Consider the following 21,008-nt stretch of genomic DNA (forward strand, 5'->3'; position numbering starts at 1 on the left):
AAATAAAATTCTACCACAAATTGAAACATGCCATATAATTATAGTGACCATACGTCCTTTATTTAAGAGGACAGTCCTTTATTTCACTGCTCTGTCCTTTAGATTTTTTTTTTTTTCTAAAATGGGCATTTTGTCCTTTTTGGTGAATGCCCTTGTTTGTGAATTGCAATAGTAAATTGAATATCAATGCCAGCATCAGTGCTGTAATGAGGGCATGGCAAAAGAGGAGCCAGCCATGGGTGCAACTAGGTTTGGGGCACAAAACATAAAAAATAAAAATAAATAAATAGATATAAAAGTCCGCTATTTTATATTGTAATTTTAAATTTCAGCAATACGCTGCTTCAGATACACAAATTTGGCAACACACTGCAACTCATTTTGATGGGGTTAATAGTAAGTATTTAACATATTGCATTTAGTAAAATTTAACTTGTTATTTTAAATTTTTCAAAATTGTTGTCATTTTTGAGTTGTGGGGGTGCAAGTTAGACACTTGCCATAGGCGCTTCATACCCTCATTACTGTACTGGCCAACATATTTAAAGATGCAATTCATAAATTTTACCAAACCTGCACTGATTATTTAAATAACTGCGATAGCTGTTTCGTGGAAATGGAAGTATTTGAATGGGTCATACTATGAGAAATTCCTCTGCGGGCGAAGATCGAATGTGTTTTATTCATTTCCAGTCACTGGAACTTAAATATAAATGACGGCGAACTATTTTATTAAATTAAAGAAAATGAGTTTTTTGAGTTTTTCAATGATAACTACTTCAGGCAGTATGTAACAGAGGGCACTCAAGGATTGGGGATATGCACATCTTCATAGCTGCTCTCTCATGTAAAACAAAATTTAACTTGTACATATTGTAATAACTAAAAAGAAAATAAAGTTGAATAATTTATAAGCAAATAAAAGGATATCACCTGCAAATCGTTGATGTGCCAGTAAAATTCTTAGACATGCCACCTCTGGCATGTGTGCCATAGGTTCGCCATCTATGCACTACACTGTCTACTGACCACCACCACCACCACCACCAATACATTTTGTCTGTAAATTGTGTGTGTTCTCAAGATTACAGAGACACTTTATTATGGAAAGGTCTTGTATATAAAAAATGTCCCATAGCCCTCTATTTTTCAGCCTCACACCTTCTAAAGAAGATTTTTCTATTATCCCAGGTGTGTCAACACTGCAAAGCATGTATCTCAGTAGATATATTTGTATTTTATAATCCTGTATTTTTCTTTTTTCTTTTATAATCAAAATGGATCAATGTCGTAATGCACTAAACTTATTTTTCTTACCTATCTTTGATTCTTTTAGATGAAGGAACATTATCTATATCCATTCTAATTTTATATTGAATATAGGGAGGAAGAGGATTAACTTTTTTAGTTTGTCGCCTTATTTCTGTGTTATTTCCATTACTGTTATCAAGGAATACAATAGCTGGAAAAAAAATGCAAAGAAAAAAAATAATTAGAAAGGAAAAAAAGGGGGAAATACATATATGTAATATTAAAGTATTTCACTGGAAAAAAATCATCAATAATTCTTAAGAAAATAATTTTATATGGAGCATTATTATCCTCATCAGACCTCCACGATGTCAAAAATACATTATGTAGATCTTCATTAACTTTTAAGTAGCATGATGGAAATTTGCTATATAAATAATAGTAAAGGTGAAATGACCCAAAAGTTTGGAATATCTTAATTGCTAACATTAATAAAATTTCTAACATTATTTCGAACAAGCATGGAAATAATATACACCTAAGAGACATAAAACAATTATGCTTCATGGGACCTACCTAAACAACCTATATTAAATTATATCTACAATCTTTCATACTCATTTGGCACATATCCTATAATGTGAAATTAATTCTTATATTTAGCCCATTTTACACAAAATCCAGATAAAAGCCTGCCATCAAAATATGGCAGGCTTTTAATTGGTGGGCTTCAAAATACTAAAGAAATTGATTGTTAATGAATTTATCTATTGTTCTTTCCTAAACAATAGATAAATTCATTAACAATCAATTTCTTTAGTATTTTGAAGCCCACCAATTAAGTAATGACTACCAGTATGGGTTCTGCCATTCTTAATATTCACAGATAATCTACCATTTCACACCCTCCTGGTTCAGGATACAAGCAGTGGAAAGGTTTCGAGAGATTTGCACTTGCTCTTATGATTTCTAGGGTATCTGAATGAGTAACATAGAGCTGAATTACCATCTTTATTATTATTATTATTTTGTGACACTTCCAAAGAAACCAAAGACTCATCGAGGGAGATCACCTACTCTACTCTCTATCTCCTAAGATCTACCTTTTGTAATCAGGAGGCCAGCTTCCTCTCACATCATATTTCATGGTATTGACTTACAACAGACAATAACAAATTAAAATTTAATATCAACAGCTCACAAATTTGATTAAGATTTTATTAAGATGTGGGAAGGCTTATGTGTTTGTCTTATATGTTGATTAATTTTAACGGTATAGATGAGAACTCAGACTGATAAGAAAATAACTATTTATTAACTTATTGCTGATATTTCACTGGTATTCTATCCAACATCTTCAGGGCACAAAAACAATTTGCCGCAGTATGCAAGACAACCACAATTCGGTATAACAATGGGACTAGTTTGAACAATTGTAATGTGCAACACAAAGACCAAAGTCCTAATTAGGCAGCATCTATGTTGAGACAAAAAAAAAAAAAAAAAAACAGAGAGAGAGCAAGAGAGAAAGCAAGCAGGTATTAGTTTGGTCTTAAGATGACTGTCTCCCAAATCATTGGCAAATTTATACAGACATACTTGTTGAGGTTTGGAATATGTTTCAAGGCTTCTGTTGATTCTAGGAACAACCTCACTGACTTGTAAAAGCTTCTGTGCAGCAATTTATTTTATTTTATTTTTATAATTGATCCTGTGTGCAGAGATATTTACACACAGTTCTTCCTGTCTGTCCATAGTAGGCTCGATGATACCAACAGGGCACTTCATAGACTCCTGGATGTGATAAAGGAGAGATTCTGTCCTTGGGTGAACAGATGAGAGTTGCCAATTTCACATAAGTTTAAATATGGTACATAGTTGGTTAGTTAAGGCTAGATATCTTTTCAGATGTCCCTTTAATGTATGGGATGGACAATTTTGTTGTAGTTTTCTGTGGTAGATTTCTGGGGTGCATTTAGTGTGGAGATTATAGTCATTGGCCAAGAAGGTGTGACGTAAGTGAGTGAGTTCAGTAGTGACAGCAGTGTCATAGCAAGAAATCACTCTAGCTCTAGGTTAGTGTTTTTAGAATATCATATTGTTGAGATTGGTGATGGTGTGATTGTTTGTTTAAATATCTTCCTGTATGTGTGAATTTTCTATAAGCCAAGAATGATAAGGAACCATCTGGAAGATGCATAATTAGTGTGTCCAGGAAAGGCAGATAGTCATTAGCTTCCAGTTTTCCATTGTAAAGTGAATTTTTGAGTGCTGGCTATTTACATGCACTAAGAATGCATCCAATGTGTCTGGGCCATGTGGCCAAATAGCAAACATATCATCAGCAATAGCGCAGCCCAAGCCGTGGTTTGCGAGTGGTTGTATTGATAGCTAGCTTTTCCAAGTGGTCTATGTAGAAGTTGGTGGATGGGGGAGGGGGAGAGCCCATAGCTGTTCCATCTAATTGTTTGTATATTTTCCCTTTGTAAAATAACCTGCCTGTACTGCGAATTGTACTGTGTATAGTTGAACTATATTATTATTATTATTATTATTATTTCCCAAGACCACATGGAGTCAAAGACTCATCTGGGAGGTCCTTTTATCACACACACACACATCTCATCAAGCCATGTCCTAAACACACTCAAACATCTTGCAGACACCACACTCTCAAGCAAGGCATTCCAATCATTCAGAACTCTGCACGAAAAAAACCTGCCTCTCACTCCCCTACTCACATCCTCTTTATACAGTTTCCAGGAATGACCTCTGGTTCTCCCCTGATCTCCCACTATTCTCTGTACAACTTCTCCACCATTGATCTTATAACAACCCCTTACCAACTTGTAGGTCTCTATCATGTCTCCCCACTTCCTTCTCTCCACCAGACTCTGCAAATTACATCTTCTCAATCTTTCCTCATACTCAACATTCCAGAGGTCAGAAACTACCTCAGTCAGTCACCTTTGGACCCTTTCCAGCATCTCTGCATCCTTCTGAAAACCCTGTGACCAAATTTGGGCACAATGGTCCATGTGTGGCCTAATCAAAGCATTATACAATGGAACAAGAATTTCACTACTTCTACACGTCAGTGTCCTCTGCATCATTCCCAGAAGTCTTTGTGTTGTCTTCACAATTTTGGTGATGTGTGCCCTAAATTTTAGAATCTTATCCAATATCACCCCCAGATCTCTTATTTCCTCTACTTCCAACAATATATTCTCACCAATCATAAATTCTGCATCCCATCTTTGTTTTCCAAATTTTAAAACCTTACATTTTGCAACATTGAACTCACATACCCATTTGCTTGCCCAATCACTCAATTTATTCAAGTCTTCTTGCAAGGCCACAACATCCTCCCTACTCTTTATCGTTCATCCAAACTTTGCATCATCTGCAAACAACTGAATATCTCCATCCAAATCTTTGCCAATATCATTAATATACAAGTTAAATAGTAATGGCCCTAAAATAGACCCCTGAGGCACTCCACTAGTGACTTTCCTTTTCCTGGATATCGCACCCCCATACACAACTTGTTCATGCCTATCAGATAGCCAGTCTCCAATCCAATGCACTAATCTAATATCCAATCCAATGCACTAATCTAATATCCAACCCCATCTGCTCTAGTTTGAATGTCAACTTATCATGAGGTACTCTATCAAAAGCCTATGCGAAATTCAAGTATATTACTGTGTATCCTTCTCCTCTGTCCAAGGAAGAAGTCACTTTATTGTAATAAGTAAGTAGATTACTAAAACATGACCTCCCTTTAGCAAATCCATGCTGTCCATCAAAGATTATACCATTGTTGTCAACCCAACTCTGGATCCTAGTTCTCACAAGCTTCTCCAACAACTTATCCACAACACCTGACACAGAGATAGGCCTATAGTTTGATGCTTGAGTTCGATCACCTCCTTTATGAAGTGGCACAATCTTGCCCTCCTTCCACTCTTTAGGAACTTGACCAAGTGAAAGACTCATATTAAAAAAATATGTCAAGGCAGGTGTCAACTCTCTGGCACAATCCTTCAGAATATGCGGTGATATATTATCAAGTCCCACAGCCTTATTTACATCTAGTTTACTCAACTCCCCAAACACCTCTTGCACACTTACAGTGAGTCTTTCCTCCCCATTATCAACTGCTCTCAATCTCTCCAGGAAGTCACATTCACAAGATTGAAAGACTGTTATGAACTGCTTATTAAGTATCTCCAGCACACATTCTGCAACAGCTGTCTTTATGCCATTTCCTCCAATCAATGTCATCCTTCCATAATCATTCTTTCTTTTGCTGGCTACATATCAAAAGAACTCCCTATGATTCTTTCTGGCTTCATTAGCTAACTGCTGTTCATACCTCTCTTTAGCTACTCTCACCAACCAAGTCACCCTCCTTGCCTGGTCTTTGTAGCCCTCATGAAATTGGTTACTTCCACTTCTCTTATGGTGCCTCCACAATGCCCTTTTTCTCTGTATCGCATGCTTAATCTCTTTATTCATCCATCTCACACCTACCTTATTTAACCTTCTCACCGTTGGAACACACTTAGACATTGTATCTACTAGATAGTTTTTGAAAATCCCCCAAGCTGCATTGATCTCTTTTCTAGCTAACTCCTCATTCCATGCTACACCCGCAAGCTGTCTCCTGAGCTCTTCATAATCACCCCCCCCCCCCTTGTAGTTCCACATATACCCTTTTTTTACAGCGGTCCTTGCACTGCTGGCAATCATCAAGGTAATCACCTCATGGTCACTTTCACCAGCTGGTGGATGATTTGACACCTCATTTATAATTACATCCTCTGATGAGATGACCAAATCCAAGACCCTTAATCCTCGTGTGCCCTCTGTTACATACTGTCTGAGGTAGTTATCCCTCAAAAACTCAAGAAACTCATTTTCTTTACTTCCAGTTGCTATCTCTTCACACCAGTCTAATTGCCATAATTAAAATCACCCATAATGATCACCCTTTTCTTATTTGCTTGGCTTATTTGACTATACATTTCACTATCACCACCATCCACATTACCAGGTCTATAACAACATCCCACCAAGTATTTGATTCTATTCACCTCTATCTCACACCATACTGCCTCAAAACCACTGACATTATTTCTGTCTTGCATCTCTACCTTGTATGGACATAACTCTTTCTCTATCATCAATAGCACTCCCTCTTCCTTTTTACCCCTTCTACCCTCACGAAACATATCATACCCTTCTGCCTCTATTCCTCTCAGGATGTTGTCCTCACCTAACCATGTCTCACTTATTCCGACAATCTTTGGGTGAACAGAAGCAATTAGTGCAACCATTTCATCCGCCTTATTTCTTATACTTCTAGCATTGGTATACAAGCATGACAGCTCATTTCTGGATCTACAACTAGTTCCACTGATACCATTCACTCGATGTGATCTCTCCATGCTGGACTGGGGCCATTTCTCTTTCTGCTTCTTCATTTTAGAACCCTTTTCAATTCCATCTGTTTCCTCTTGATCCTTGGTCATCCCATTTCTTTCCTGCCTACACAATATTGGGGAAAATTGTGAATTTAGAAAATCAAGGGTTTCAATTAATGGTACATTTGTGAATAGTGAGGTGATTTCAAAACTCACCTTTATATCTGAACTTTTTAAGGTCTTGTTTTCTAAAATACTTTTTAGATGAGTAGAATTTTTAACAAAAGAGGGAGAATTGGTGAGAGTGGCTAGTAGTTTAGCTAAATGTCTCAAGTTTATATGTGTGACTGTTTATACTATCCACAACAGGGTATAAGGGTATAAAAACTTGTTTGTGAAGTTTTGGTACTCCATATATCCTGGGTGTTTTACCGTGGAAGGGTTTGAGTTTGTTAACTGTTTTTTTAGGCCAGGAAATGACTTTGTTCAATAATTTGCACAAGACTTGCAAAAGAATAACGTGTGCAAATTATTGAACAAAGTCACTTCCTGGCCTAAAGAAACAGCATGGAAAAAAAACAAAAGTGCCACACAGGAATTTTTTCAAGTCAGAGAGGTTGTTCCTGGAATCAACAGAAGCCTTGAAACATACTCCAAACCTCAACAAGTATGACTGTATAAATTGGCCAAAGATCTGGGATACAGTCATCTTAAGACCAAACAAATACTGCTTTCTCTCTCTGTTTCTTTTCTTTTTTTTTTTTTTTTTGTCTCAACATAGATGCCATCTAATTAGGACTTTAGTCTTTGTGTTGCACATTACAATTGTTCAAACTAGCCCAGTTGGTATACTGGATTGTGGTTGTCTCGCGTACTGTGACGAACTGTTTTTGTGCGCTGAAGATGCTGTATAGAATACCAGCGAATATCAGCAATGAGTTATTTTCTTATCAGTAGTTATTTTCAATAATCATTTTCTTATCAGTAGTTATTTTCAATAGTCATTTTCGTATTAGTAGTTATTTTCAATAGTCCTTTTCTTATTAGTCTGTGTTCTCATCTATACTGTTAAAATAATCAACATTTTATTAAGGTACTGATATTTTGTTGGATTATAAAACTTCATATCTGGAGAATAAAAAATACTTGTCACAGTACATAAGTCAATAAAAATCAAGCAACTGCATAAAGCAGAATGTCAGGATTGCAGACTTGAGAAATTATCATCACTGTCATTACTAGACAGAATTAGTAACATCCTTAGTTATGGCACAACTTTGTTACTGCACCTTTAGAGGTACCAAATTAGAAATAATGATGAGCATTGCCACTTGGGATCTATGATCTATCTCCCATAGTTACTAACAAATAGATAGGCAGATAATATCCTAGGGAGTGGAAGTTAGGCAAAGTGGTTCCTTTGCATAAAGGTGGCTCTAAAACTGCAGTAGTTAATTACAGACCAATCACCATCTCAGGAGTAGTGGTAAAAGTATTGGAAAAGTTGGTTAAAGACAAAATTCAAGAATGGGTGGATCAGGATATGATACTCTATAGAGGCCAACATGGTTTTGTTAAAGGTAGATCCTGCCTTAGCAATCTATTAACTTTTTATAATAGAATGACATCTGAGTTGGACAAAGGAACTGGCTACACAGTAGTACTTCTGGATTTTGCTAAGGCCATTGACAGGGTACCCCATGGAACTCTGTTACACAAATTAAAGCAGATGGGAATGGATACTAAATTAGTGATAGGAGAATGGCTCAGGGTGAGATATACCAGAAATGGTGTATGGAGGAGCTGAGTCCAGGATGAGGCAGGTGACCAGTGGTGTGCCTCAGGACTCTTTGCTTTGGCCATTGTGTTTAATTTGTATATAAATGATATAGGAAATGGCTTAAAGGGAGATATTCAGTTGTTTGCTGATGATGCAAAGTTGGGTAGCCCAATAAAAAATCAAGCTGATGTTGAAAGTTTGCAGGATGATTTAAATAAGCTGGTAGAATGGGCAAAAGGTAATGGATGTCAGTTCAATGCGGAAAAGTGTAAAGTTATGCATTTTGAGATTAAAAGATTACCGGCTGTGTACTTTGTGTATTGTGTACATTGATGGAACAGTACTCCAAGAGATTGATGAGGCTAGGGACTTAGGGGTGTTGGTAGATAGGGAGATGAAGTTCAGGGGGACACATTGCTAAGGTGTCCAAGATTGCACATAGGATAACTTGGTTGTTCAGGAAATCACTGACATCCAGAGATAAAGAGGTTATTATTCCCCTTTATAAAGCGTTGATACTTCCACATTTGGATTACTGTGCTCAGGTCTGGTCACATGGATTCCTTGGAGATGAGGAGGCTGTGGAGAGGGTTCAGAGAAGAGTGACTAAGTTGGTGAGTGATGTAAAAAATGCTCCCTACATTGATAGATTGAAAGCTTGTGGATTGCAGAGGTTGGTTGATAGGCCGAGAAGAGGGGATATGATAGAAACATTTGAATTACCGAAAGGTTATTATAGGATTGATGCAGGGGAAATGTTTCAGCTGTGTGATAGTGATGGAAGAACAAGAGGTCATCCCTGGAAATTAAAGAAGAGTGTGTTAAACAAGGGTGTGAGAACAAGAATATTGTTTTGATAGTTTGGGTCTCCCGTGATGAGCCTACTGACTCCATGGAGATATCCATAATAATAATAATAATAATCCTTGCTAGATATACCCCCTCAAAAAAGCAATATTCTATGAAAATAAATAGCAGCTTTAAATAATAATAAGATGATTTTAACCAAAACTGATAAGGGTAATGTTATTGTCATTATGAAACAAACAGAATAAAAAGATGCATATCTTTTGAAGCATTATTCAAATTAACAAATTAAAGATCATGATCATACTAATACAAAAAAGAAAAAAAAATTTCTATGGCTATTTAGCCTATTTTTTTTAGGAGTGCCCTTCTTATAATATCATTGATTTTTTACTCAAATTTTAGGACTAAAAAGCCAATCAGTAAAAAGCCAATGACATTATAAAAGGGGCACTCCTAAACAAAAATTGGATAAATAGCCATAACAAAAATATTTTCTTAAAGAAGTAACATGGGAATTTTCCCAGAAATAATACCAGAAAAAAAAAAAAAGTTTGCAAATTAATAAATAAATAAATAAAAGTTTTGGCTCAAGAAATTATCTTATAATTTCTTTGGACCAAGAAGTAATTTTATTATCTGAAAGTTAATGTAGTAAGTTTTTATCCCAGATATATGAGACCCCCAAAAATTCAAGAAATACAATACCCTACCTCCCCTTCATTCCTCATTGATAGTAAAGAAAGTCTGACTCATAAACTGGCCAAGAAGTTAGCAAAATCACTCTCACCCTCACAGTCAACAGCATGTTCAGTTTTTAAAAAAATAAATATAAATAAAATCATTCTTTTCAAAACAATTTTAAAAAATCTCATCCCCTAAAATTCATATGTCATGAATATGTATAACATTACATTTCTATCTGCTATACTAGTAAAAGACCCTGATCTGATTAAGTCCGTGTTCCCATCCCTTCCAATATTTTTTGAATTATTTGTATATCTCTATGCATGCTAGTTATTTTACATGGAAAAGAAACATATACATTTTCCAAGCACTAATGATATCCTGGCCTTCCAATTCCACCCTCCATTGAACTACCCCAAGTGGATATCTAAGACTAATATAATCACCCGCCTTATAGTTCCACATATGTTCCCTTTTCTTTGATATTCCTGCATGTTTATTCATCTTCCATGTCAAAATCACACGGTAACTCTCTCCAACTGGGGGAGAGATGTCATCTCAGTTATTATCAGCTCTTCTGATGCTATGTCCAAATCCAAAACTCTTTGAACCTCTTGTTCCCTCTATTACATGTTGCCTAAAACATTTGTCCCTCAAGAATTCTAGAAATTTCATTGCCTTATTACTACATACATTTTCCTCTTCCCAGTTTATACTGCTGTAGTTAAAATCTCCCATAACAATCATTCTTCTTGCACTTGCCAAACTCAACTTCCTAAACAACTCCTGCTCCCCACCCTCTGTACTCCTTGGCTTGTAGCAACAACCCACTATATATCCTGTCTTGCTCATTTCTAGCTCACACCATATGCTTTCAAAACCATTAGTGGCACAGCCTCCAAAGCCTCCACTCTTAAAGGACATAAGTCATCACTATTCATAAGCAGTACTTTGACACCATGTTTTCTCCTCATATCCTGCTGAAAAATGTTGTACCCTGCTACTTCTATTCCTGTTATTATATCATCTTCTGTCAACCATGTCTCAGAGATCCCAATAATCTTTGGCCAGGCTGATGCTATCAGCACCATCAATTCATTTCCTTTATTTCGGATACTCCTGGCATTAGTATAAAGCATGAAAATGTTACTGGTTCTATACAGCTTCCATAGTAAGGCACATATTCTTCCGTTGATCAAATCATTGTCTATTCATGTGAAATGTAATACTATGTGAAATGTAATTTAGCTTGTCTCTGTATATATATATATATATATATATATATATATATATATATATATATATATATATATATATATATATATATATATATATATATGTGTGTGTGTGTGTGTATACTCCAGATGATGACCTTAATATGAAGGTCGAAACATTGGGAAATTAAAATAATTATTTATAACACAGTTGTAGAGAGTCCAAAATTTGTGTAAAATGAAATTTGGCAATATGCCCTTTAACTTCAACTCTTTGTTCACAATCACTCCCAAGTCTCTGATATTATCAATGTAATACACAGCTTGCAATCTCTTCTTCCCAAAGTGCATATAATCTTCATCATCAGCTGCATCAGTCTTGGGACTGGTAGCTCAGCAGCAATTTCCTCCATTCCGCTCTGTCATTGGCTTTCTTCTTAACCTCCTGGTAACTCCTCAAACCCGTGCTGTCTTTGACTTGGTCAAGAAAGCTTTTCCTTAGTCTGCCTCTTCTTCTTTTCCCCTCTATTTTGCCTTCAGTTATTCTTTTCACAAGTCCATCATGTCGAAGTATATGTCCAAACCACCTAATCCCTTCTAATTTTGATCGATTTTATTAGAGTTCTTGTTTCGTTTATCTCTCTCTCAGGACTTGTTGGTTTGATCTTTTTTCTGTCCATTGTATTTTGTTGATGCGACGCCAGCACCACATTTCAAAAGCCTCCAATCTTCTTACATCTTCTCTGCCCAAGAATCCAGGTTTCACATCCATACAGTGCAATGCTCCATATCAATGTCTTTACTAATTTTTTTTTTTTCAATTGTAGGTTGAGGTTTCCTGTTAAAATGCTTTTCATCTTAGAGAATTGGGCTTTTGCGTTGTTTATTCTTGATCTTATTATTATTATTATTATTATTATTATTATTATTATTATTTCCTAAGACCTCATGGAGTCAAAGACTCATCTGGGAGGTCCTTTTATCACACACATCTCATCATACTGTGTCTTAAACACACTCAAACTCCTTGCAGACACCACGCTCTCAGGCAAGGCATTCCAATCATTCACAACTCTGCACAAAAAAATCTGCCTCTCACTGCGCTGATCTCCACTATTCTCTGTAGAACTTCTCCACCATTGATCTTATAACAATCCCTTACCAACTTGTAGGTCTCTATCACCAGACTCTGCAAATTACATCTTCTCAATCTTTCCTCATACTCAACATTCCAGAGGTCAGAAACTACCTTAGTCAGTTGCCTTTGGACCCTTTCATTATGTCTTCTCTTGTTCTGCCATCTTCTCTTATTAAGCTACCTAAATTTAAAGCTTTTCACTTGTTTTATTTGTTCCCCGCTGATGTCTATATGCTCTGTATTGATAGATAGGGATTTTGCCTGTAACAATTATTTTAGTCTTATCTGTGTTGATTTTCATTTTATATTTTTCAAGGTTATTATTTAGTAATTCTAACATTGTTTTTAACGTTCTTCTGTTTTCTGCTACAAGGGCTATGTCATCAGCAAATCTTATGCACATGACTTGCTCGCCATTTATCTTTATGCCACTATTTATTTTATCTTTAGTTTCCTGAATGGCCTTTTCAATATATAAAGTAAATAAAAGTGGTGAAAGTATACATCCTTGTCTTACTCCACTCCTGATATTTATTATTTTCTCCATATCATTGATTTTAATCCGTCCATTTTGATTTTTGTAAATTTGATAAATTATTTTCCTATCCCTTAAATCTATGCCGATATTAGTTAGACAATTTAGGAGTATTTGCTGGTTTACTTCATCAAATGCTTTCTCTAAATCAAGGAAGCAAATGTAAGTATTTTGACTAAGGTCTAATCTTCTCTCTATTATTGTTCTTAAACAGAGCATTGCCTCTCTTGTTCCTTTATTCTTTCTGAATCCAAATTGGTCTTCATCCAATAGACAATCTATTTTTGAATAAATTCTATTTTGAATAATTTTTAGCAGAATTTTGCTAACATGTGGGATTAAAGCTATTGTTCTTAATTGGCTGCATTTGTTTGCATTATTCTTTTTTGGTATTGGTATTATGGTTGATTTCATAAACTCCTTTGGTATTTCTCCTCTATCATAGATTTGGGCTATTAATTGATAGAGGTAAGTTTTTTGTCTCATCCTAGATTTTGTAGCAGTTCTATAGGAATATTGTCTACACCTGGACTTTTTCTCTTACTCATTTCGGACAGTGCTTTATCAAATTCTTCTCGCATTATTGGGGGTCCTAGATTATCTTCATGTTGATTTTCTATGCTGATATCAACATCAAGTTCATTATAGAGATTTTCAAGATAATTCTTCCATTCCATTCCATTAATATATCCTCAGATTCTATTAGTAATTTTCTATTTTCATCTTTGATGGCATTGTTTTTGCTGTTCTTATTAAATTTGAAAGTTAGTTTGTTAATTTCTTTATAGGCATTCTCTATGTTTTCTTTTTTAAATAATTCATCTATGTTCTAGGTATTCTTTTTTGGCTTGTCTACATTTTCTTGTAATTTGATTTTTAAGATATTTGTATTTGGCCACATCTTCTACTTTAACAGTATTTTTATATTTTCTTCTTTCATCCATAAGGCCAAATCTGTAATCCAATGTTTTCTTTTTTCTTTTTCTGCAGTTTTCAATAATTGATTTGATGAATTTGTAATTAACTCTTTAATCATATTCCATTGGTTTTCAATATTATTCTGACTATTTATGTTTTCTGTAATGTTATGATCAGTTGCCTCTTGGTATCCTCTCTTTACTTCTTTACTCTTTAATTTTTCAAGGTTCCATCTTATTGGTTTGTATCTTTGGATTTGTTTCCTATGTATCAGTTCTGTTTTCATTAAGACAAGGTTATGGTCACTACTAATGTCGGCACCTGGATAGCTTTTGCAATTTTTTATTTGGTTTCTGTATCTTTTCTTGACCAATATATAATTTATTTGATATCTATTTGAATCCCCAGGTGCTTTCCAGGCATATTTTCTTCTTTTGGGAACTTGAAATAGTGTATTTGCTATAGCTAACTGTTTTTGTGTACAAAATTCTATTAGCTGTTTTCCTCTTTCATTCCTACATCCAAGACCAAATCTTCCTGAAACATTATCATTGCTCTCGTCTCCCACTATAGTATTCCAATCTCCCATTATTATTGTATTGTCTCTGTCTTTAAAGCTGCTCCAGATTTCTTCTATTTGCTCATAAATTTCTTCTATTTCTTCATTGCTATGTTGTGATGTTGGCATGTAGACTATTATGATATTGAGGTTTAGTTCATTTTGAATGCTTATCGCCATGATTCTATCACTATAGTTATTGTAGTGATTAACTTTCCAACTTTTTTATGAAGCATTATTGCAACACCTGACTCGCCCTTCTTTTGTCCTAAATATATTATCCGAAATTCTCCACTCCAGAAATCACCCTGTCCCTCCCATCTCGTCTCACTAATGCCCAGAATGTCTATTTCAAGTCTTTCTATTTCTTATTTCACATTTTCTATTTTACCTGGTTCTAGCAGTGTTCCTGCATCTTACACCTGGTAAAATCAAACTGGCATCGATTTACCTTTGCCAATACTGCCAGTGAATTTAAGTCTTTCTGCAATATCTCATCATCACCTTTATTTACTATTTCTCTTCCCAGTTTTGCATAATCAGGAAACAACTGAATATTTCCTCTCAAATCACTTTTTATATGATTGATGAACAAATTACAACAGAAGACCAAGTGCTGAACCCTGTGGTACTCTACTGGTCACCTATCCCTTCTCCTGGACTCAGCTTCTTCATAAACCACTCTTTGATATCTGTCCAATAGCTGTCTTCTCATCCAATTCACCAGACTCATATCCATCCCTATTTGCTCTAATTTATTCAACAGATTTCTAAGTGGAATCCTGTCAAATACCTTTGCAAAGTCCAGCAGTATTAGTGAGTAGCCATTTCCCTTATCCAACTCCATTGTCACTTTATTGTAAAAAGCAAATTACTAAGGAAGAATTGCTGTTCACAAAACTATGTTACCCCTTATAAAGTATCATCTTCCTATCTGTCCATTTCTGAATTCTGTTTTTACCAATTTCTCCAATAACCTTAACCACCATTCCTGAGATATTGATTGACCTATAATTTTCTACTTATGTCTTCGAGCATTCTTTATGCAGTGGGAATATTTTGTCCTCTTTCTACTCCACTGGCATCTTCCCAGTACTAAACTTAAATTAAACCTTGGTTAAAGGAGGTGAAAATTCCTTTGCACACTCTTGTAATATCCGTACTTTTATGCCATTAAATCCTATGGCTGTGTTTGCATCAAGGTTATGCAATATTCTAAGCAGCTCTATTCTCACATCAGTCATTGCCACATCCAGCAATAGCACCACATAGATGATACACCCTTGCAAAATCATCATTCAGTAACCCAACTATTTACTTCTGTTACTTCCCTACCATCAGCACTCTATAAAGTCCTCCTCATATAATTATTCCTCCTTTTACTTGTCCACAAAAATAGAACTTTTTAAGATTTCTATTGGCCTCATAAGCTAAGTTTCTCACATAATTATCCTTGACTTTCCTTACCATATAGGTCACCCTTCTTGCATGTGTCTTGTACTGGTCACGAGCATGTTGACGAACTTTTCTTTATTCACCCTTGACAATTTTGTCTACAACTTCTACTTAATGATGTTATTCATTCATCTAAATCCTGCCTGATTCATCCTTCTGACTCTGGATATACTGTCAGATACTGCTTTCTTGAAAGATCCCTTGACGATCTCTTGACCTTGAAGAACAGGCAGCCTTCAGAAAGAACTCCATATTGGATCAGATATTCATAATACAAAGACTAGCAGAATTATACTGGGAACCTAACAAAAATATCAATTACTATTTTATAAATTTCAAACAGGTATTCAACTCAATAGAGTAACTTTATTAAGAATACTAGGGGAGGGGGGCTATGCCCGCTGATGCCTACGGCACCCAACCCAAGTGTTTCGGACTGGGAGGCCGGTTCTCCTTGAATTCTGATGGCTCGAAAAGGGGGATCATCCCCCCCACCCCGGCACCCAACCCCCAAAGTTCTGGACTGGTAGGCCGGTTCTCCTTGAATTCTGATGACTAGAAAGGGGGTTCTACCACTCCCCCTCCTGCATGCTGTTGTGTTTGTATACAAATGCTAGAAGTAGAAGAAACAAAGCAGAGGAAATGGTTGCACTAATTGCATCTGTTCACCCAAAGATTGTCGGAATAAGTGAGACATGGTCAGATGAGGACGACATCCTGACAGGAATAGAGGTGGAAGGGTATGATGCGTTTCGTGAGGATAGAAGGGGTATAAAGGGAGCGGGGAGTGCTATTGATGATAGAGAAACAGTTATAATTACAAATGAGATGTCAAATCATTCACCAATTGGTGAGAGTGACCATGAGGTGTTTACCTGGGTGGTTCCCAGCAGTGCAATGACCCCTGTGAGAAAAGGGTATATGTGGAACTACAAGGGGGAAGGGTATGAAGAGCTCAGGAGACAGCTTGCGGGTGTAACATGGAATGAGGAGATAGCTGGAAAAGAGAGATCAATGCAGCTTGGGGGATTTTCAAAAACTATTTAGTAGATGCAATGTCTAAATATATTCCAAGGGTGAGAAGGTTAAATAAGGTAGGTGTGAGATGGATGAATAAAGATATTAAGCATGCGATACAGAGAAAAAGGGCATTGTGGAGGCAGCATAAGAGAAGTGAACATAACCAATTTCATGAGGTCTACAAAGACCAAGCAAGGGGGATGACTTGGTTGGTGAGAGTAGCTAAAGAGAGGTATGAACAGCAATTAGCTAATAAAGCCAAAAAGAATAATAGGGAGTTCATTTGATATGTAGCCAGCAAAAGAAAGAATGATTATGGAAGGATGACATTGATTGGAGGAAATGGTATAAAGACAGCTGTTGTAGAATGTGTGGTGGAGATACTTAATGAGCAGTTAATAAAGATCTTTCACTCTTGTGAATGTGACTTCATGGATAGACTGAGAGCAGTTGATGATGAGGAGGAGAGACTGACTGTAAGTGAGCAAGAGGTGTTTGGGGAGTTGAGTAAACTAGATGTAAATAAGGCTGTGGGACTTGATAATATATCATTGCGTATTCTGAAGGAATGTGCCAGGGAGTAGACATCTGCCTTGACATTTATTAATACGAGTCTTGCACTTGGTCAAGTTCCTAAGGAGTGGAAGGAGGACAAGATTGTGCCACTTCATAAAGGAGGTGATCGAACTCAAGCATCAAGCTGTAGGTCTATCTCTGTGTCAGGTGTTGTGGATAAGTTGTTGGAGAAGCTTGTGAAAATTAGAATCCAGAATTGGGTTGACAACAATGGTATAATCTTTGATGGACAGCATGGATTTGCTAAAGGTAGGTCATGTTTTAGTAATCTACTTATTTATTACAATAAAGTGACTGCTTCCTTGGACCTAGGAGAAGGATATACAGTAATATACTTGGATTTCGCAAAGGCTTTTGAGAGAGTACCTCATGATAAGTTGACAGTCAAACTAGAGCAGATGGGGTTGGATATTAGATTAGTGCATTGGATTGGAGACTGGCTATCTGATAGGTATCAACAAGTTGTGTATGGGGGTGCAATATCCAGGAAGAGGAAGGTGACTAGTGGAGTGCCTCAGGGGTCTGTTTCAGGGCCATTACTTTTTAACTTGTATATTAATGATATTGGCGAAGATATGGATGGAGATATTCAGTTGTTTGCAGATGATGCAAAGTTGGGACGAACCAAAAAGAGTAGTGAAGATGATGTGGCCTTGCAAGAAGATTTGAATAAATTAAGTGATTGGGTGCGGAAATGGGGATGTGAGTTCAATGTTGCAAAATGTAAGGTTTTAAAATTTGGAAAACAAAGATGGGATGCAGAATTTATGCTTGGTGAGAATATATTGTTGGAAGTAGAGGAAATAAGAGATCTGGGGGTGATAGTGGATAAGGATCTAAAATTCAGGAGACACATCGCCAAAATTGTGAAGACAACACAAAGACTTCTGGGAATGATGCGGAGGACACTGATGTGTAGAAGTAGGGAAATTCTTGTCCCATTGTATAAGGCTTTGATTAGGCCACACATGGACTATTGTGCCAGATTTGGTCACAGGGTTATCAGAAGGATGAAGAGATGTTGGAAAGGGTCCAAAGGCGACTGACTAAGGTAGTTTCTGACCTCTGGAATGTTGAGTATGAGGAAAGATTGAGAAGATGTAATTTGCAGAGTCTGGTGGAGAGGAGGAAGAGGGGAGATATGATAGAGACCTATGGGTATGAGGTTGTTATACGATCAACGGTGGAGAAGTTCTACAGAGAATAGTGGGAGATCAGGGGAAAACCGGAGATCATCCCTGGAAACTGTATAAAGAGGGTGTGAGTAGAGGAGTGAGAGGCAGGTTTTTTTCATGCAGAGTTGTGAATGATTGGAATGCCTTGCCTGAGAGTGTGGTGTCTGCAAGGAGTTTGAGTGTGTTTAAGACATGGTATGATGAGATGCATGTGTGATAAACCTCCCAGATGAGTCTTTGACTCCATGAGGTCTTGGGATGATAATAATAATAATAATAATAATAATAATAATAACATGGATTTGTTAACGGGGTGCTCTTACTTTAGTAATATGATCGCCTTTTATAATAAAGTGACAACAGCAGTTGATGAGGAAAGACATATATTGCCATTTTTTTCGATTTTGCAAAGGCATTTGACAGGGTGTCACATGATAAGCTGATATTTAAGTTCTAGCACATGGGTTTAGATGTCAGGTTAGTCAATTGGGCTCATAGAGAGAGTTGTGTATAATGGAACTATCAAGGAGGCAGAGGGTTACAAGTGGGGTCCCACAGGGCTCAGTACTGGGACCTGTATCGTTCAACCTTTATATCAATGACATTATCACTGGATTGCAGGGGGATATTCAGTTGTTTGCAGATGATGTGAAGCTGGGAAGGGTTATTAGTAATAGTGCAGATGTGGCAGCCCTGCAAGAGAATTTGAATAAACTAGACAGATGAGCAAATAAATGGGGGTCTCTGTTTAATGCAGCAAAATGTAAAGTCTTGAAGTTTGGGATACATTGATTTTGGGCTGCATACTTGATTGGAGGAGCTGTACTGGAGGGAGTAGTGGAGAAAAGAGATCCAGGGTGGAGGGGGGGGGGGGGTGATGATGGATAGAAAACTGAAATTCAGGGAGCATATTGCAATGGTGGTGAAGTTAACCCAGAGGATTGCTGCAATACTGAGAAGGAGACTGACCTGCAGAGATAAAACAGTTATCGTTCCATTGTATAAGACCCTGATCAGCCCACACTGACTATTGTTCTCAAATTTGGTCCCCATGATTTGAAGGGGATAAATTAACTGTGGAAAGGGTACAAATACAGATAACAAGATGGTTTCAAGACTGTACAATGTTAGTTATGAGAATAGGCTGAGGGAATGTGGACTGCAGATTTTGGTGGATAGAAGAAGAAGCAGAGGTGATATGATTGAGACTTTTAAATTGTTGAGAGGTGGTTACAGGATTAACACTGAAAAGTTCTTTCGCTTGGTGGATCAGCTGGAAGGAGCGATGAGAAGGGGCAATTCCTGGAAGTTATGAAAGGAAGCTGTGAGTAAGAGGGTGAGGCGTGGTTTCTTTGCTTGGAGGATGGTTGAACCATTGAATGCATTGCCTGATAGAGTGGTGAGAGCAAGAACGGTCAATGAGGTCAAGGAGTGGTACGACAGACATTGTGTTTCCTAGGAAGGACCTCCCACGATGAGTCTTTTAGTCCATGGAGGCCTCAATAATAATAATAATAAATGGATAACATCAATAAAGGTTAACTCTGGATTACAAACCTATAGACAGCTTACCAACCACGCAAGAAACCGATTTCTGCATGTCAGGATCCTCCACCTCATTGATGTCTTCACAACTTGTGCAATGTGGCACCTAAATTTCAGGTCCTTGTCCATCATCATCACTCCTAGATCTCTCATCTCCTATATTTCCTTTAAGGTTTCCCCACTAAGTGTATACTTTTACATCGCATCGTTGCTTACCAAATTTTAAAACCTTATACCTTGTAAAATTGAACAAATAGTTCCACTTACCCACCCTCTTGTAAGGCCATAACATCTACTTGACTCTGCATTGCTCTCCCCAATTTTTGCATCATCTGCAAACAGCTGCATATCACTACTTAAATTCATCCAATATTATTAACATATAAACTGAATAACAATGATCCCAAAACTGATCCCTGAGGCACACCACTAGTGACCTTTCTCTTTTGGGATACCACAACCACCCGATATACAACTTTCTGATATCTATCCAACCGCCAGTCACTGATCCAACTCAGAAGTCAGTTATCCAATCCCTTCAGTTTCAATTTATTTAAGCACATGTCATGTGACAGTCTACCAAAGCCTTTGCAAATTCTAAGTACACTGCTGTATATGCATCTCTCCTGTCCAAGGTATTTGTCACCTTGTTATAATACATAAGTTAGTGAAACATGCTGGAAGTTTATTTTGCACTTGGTTAGACTATAATAAATTTAGTTTAATCCTTTATCCAAGTGTAAGTAAAGTTTGCACCTGAAAATATCTTTAGGAGTGAGGTTAGGTGGTGCAACACCAGGAAACTCCGAGCAAAGGTGGACCAACATCTTCCAACATCTTTCTCTAAATCCAGAGTAATTCAAAAATAAGGTGGTACACCTGTTGGCAACTTGTATAGGTAAATATGACCTCTCCTATT

At 36.8% G+C, this 21,008-nt stretch overlaps 1 protein-coding gene across 1 annotated transcript in view; it reads right to left on the bottom strand.

The window, feature by feature from the left end:
- Nucleotides 1-21,008, bottom strand: part of LOC150103053 (phospholipid-transporting ATPase ABCA1-like) — an 859,669-nt gene that overhangs the window by 673,417 nt on the left and 165,244 nt on the right. The window contains exon 10 of the mRNA XM_090398068.1: nucleotides 1,318-1,462. Coding sequence (XP_090254194.1) covers nucleotides 1,318-1,462 — 145 coding nt within the window. The remainder of the gene's footprint in view (nucleotides 1-1,317; nucleotides 1,463-21,008) is intronic.

This window comes from Typopeltis vanoorti, chromosome 9 (assembly GCF_054136105.1).
Source record: "Typopeltis vanoorti isolate ZY-2024b chromosome 9, IOZ_Tvanoo_1.0, whole genome shotgun sequence".
NCBI classification, from domain to species: Eukaryota; Metazoa; Arthropoda; class Arachnida; order Uropygi; family Thelyphonidae; genus Typopeltis; species Typopeltis vanoorti.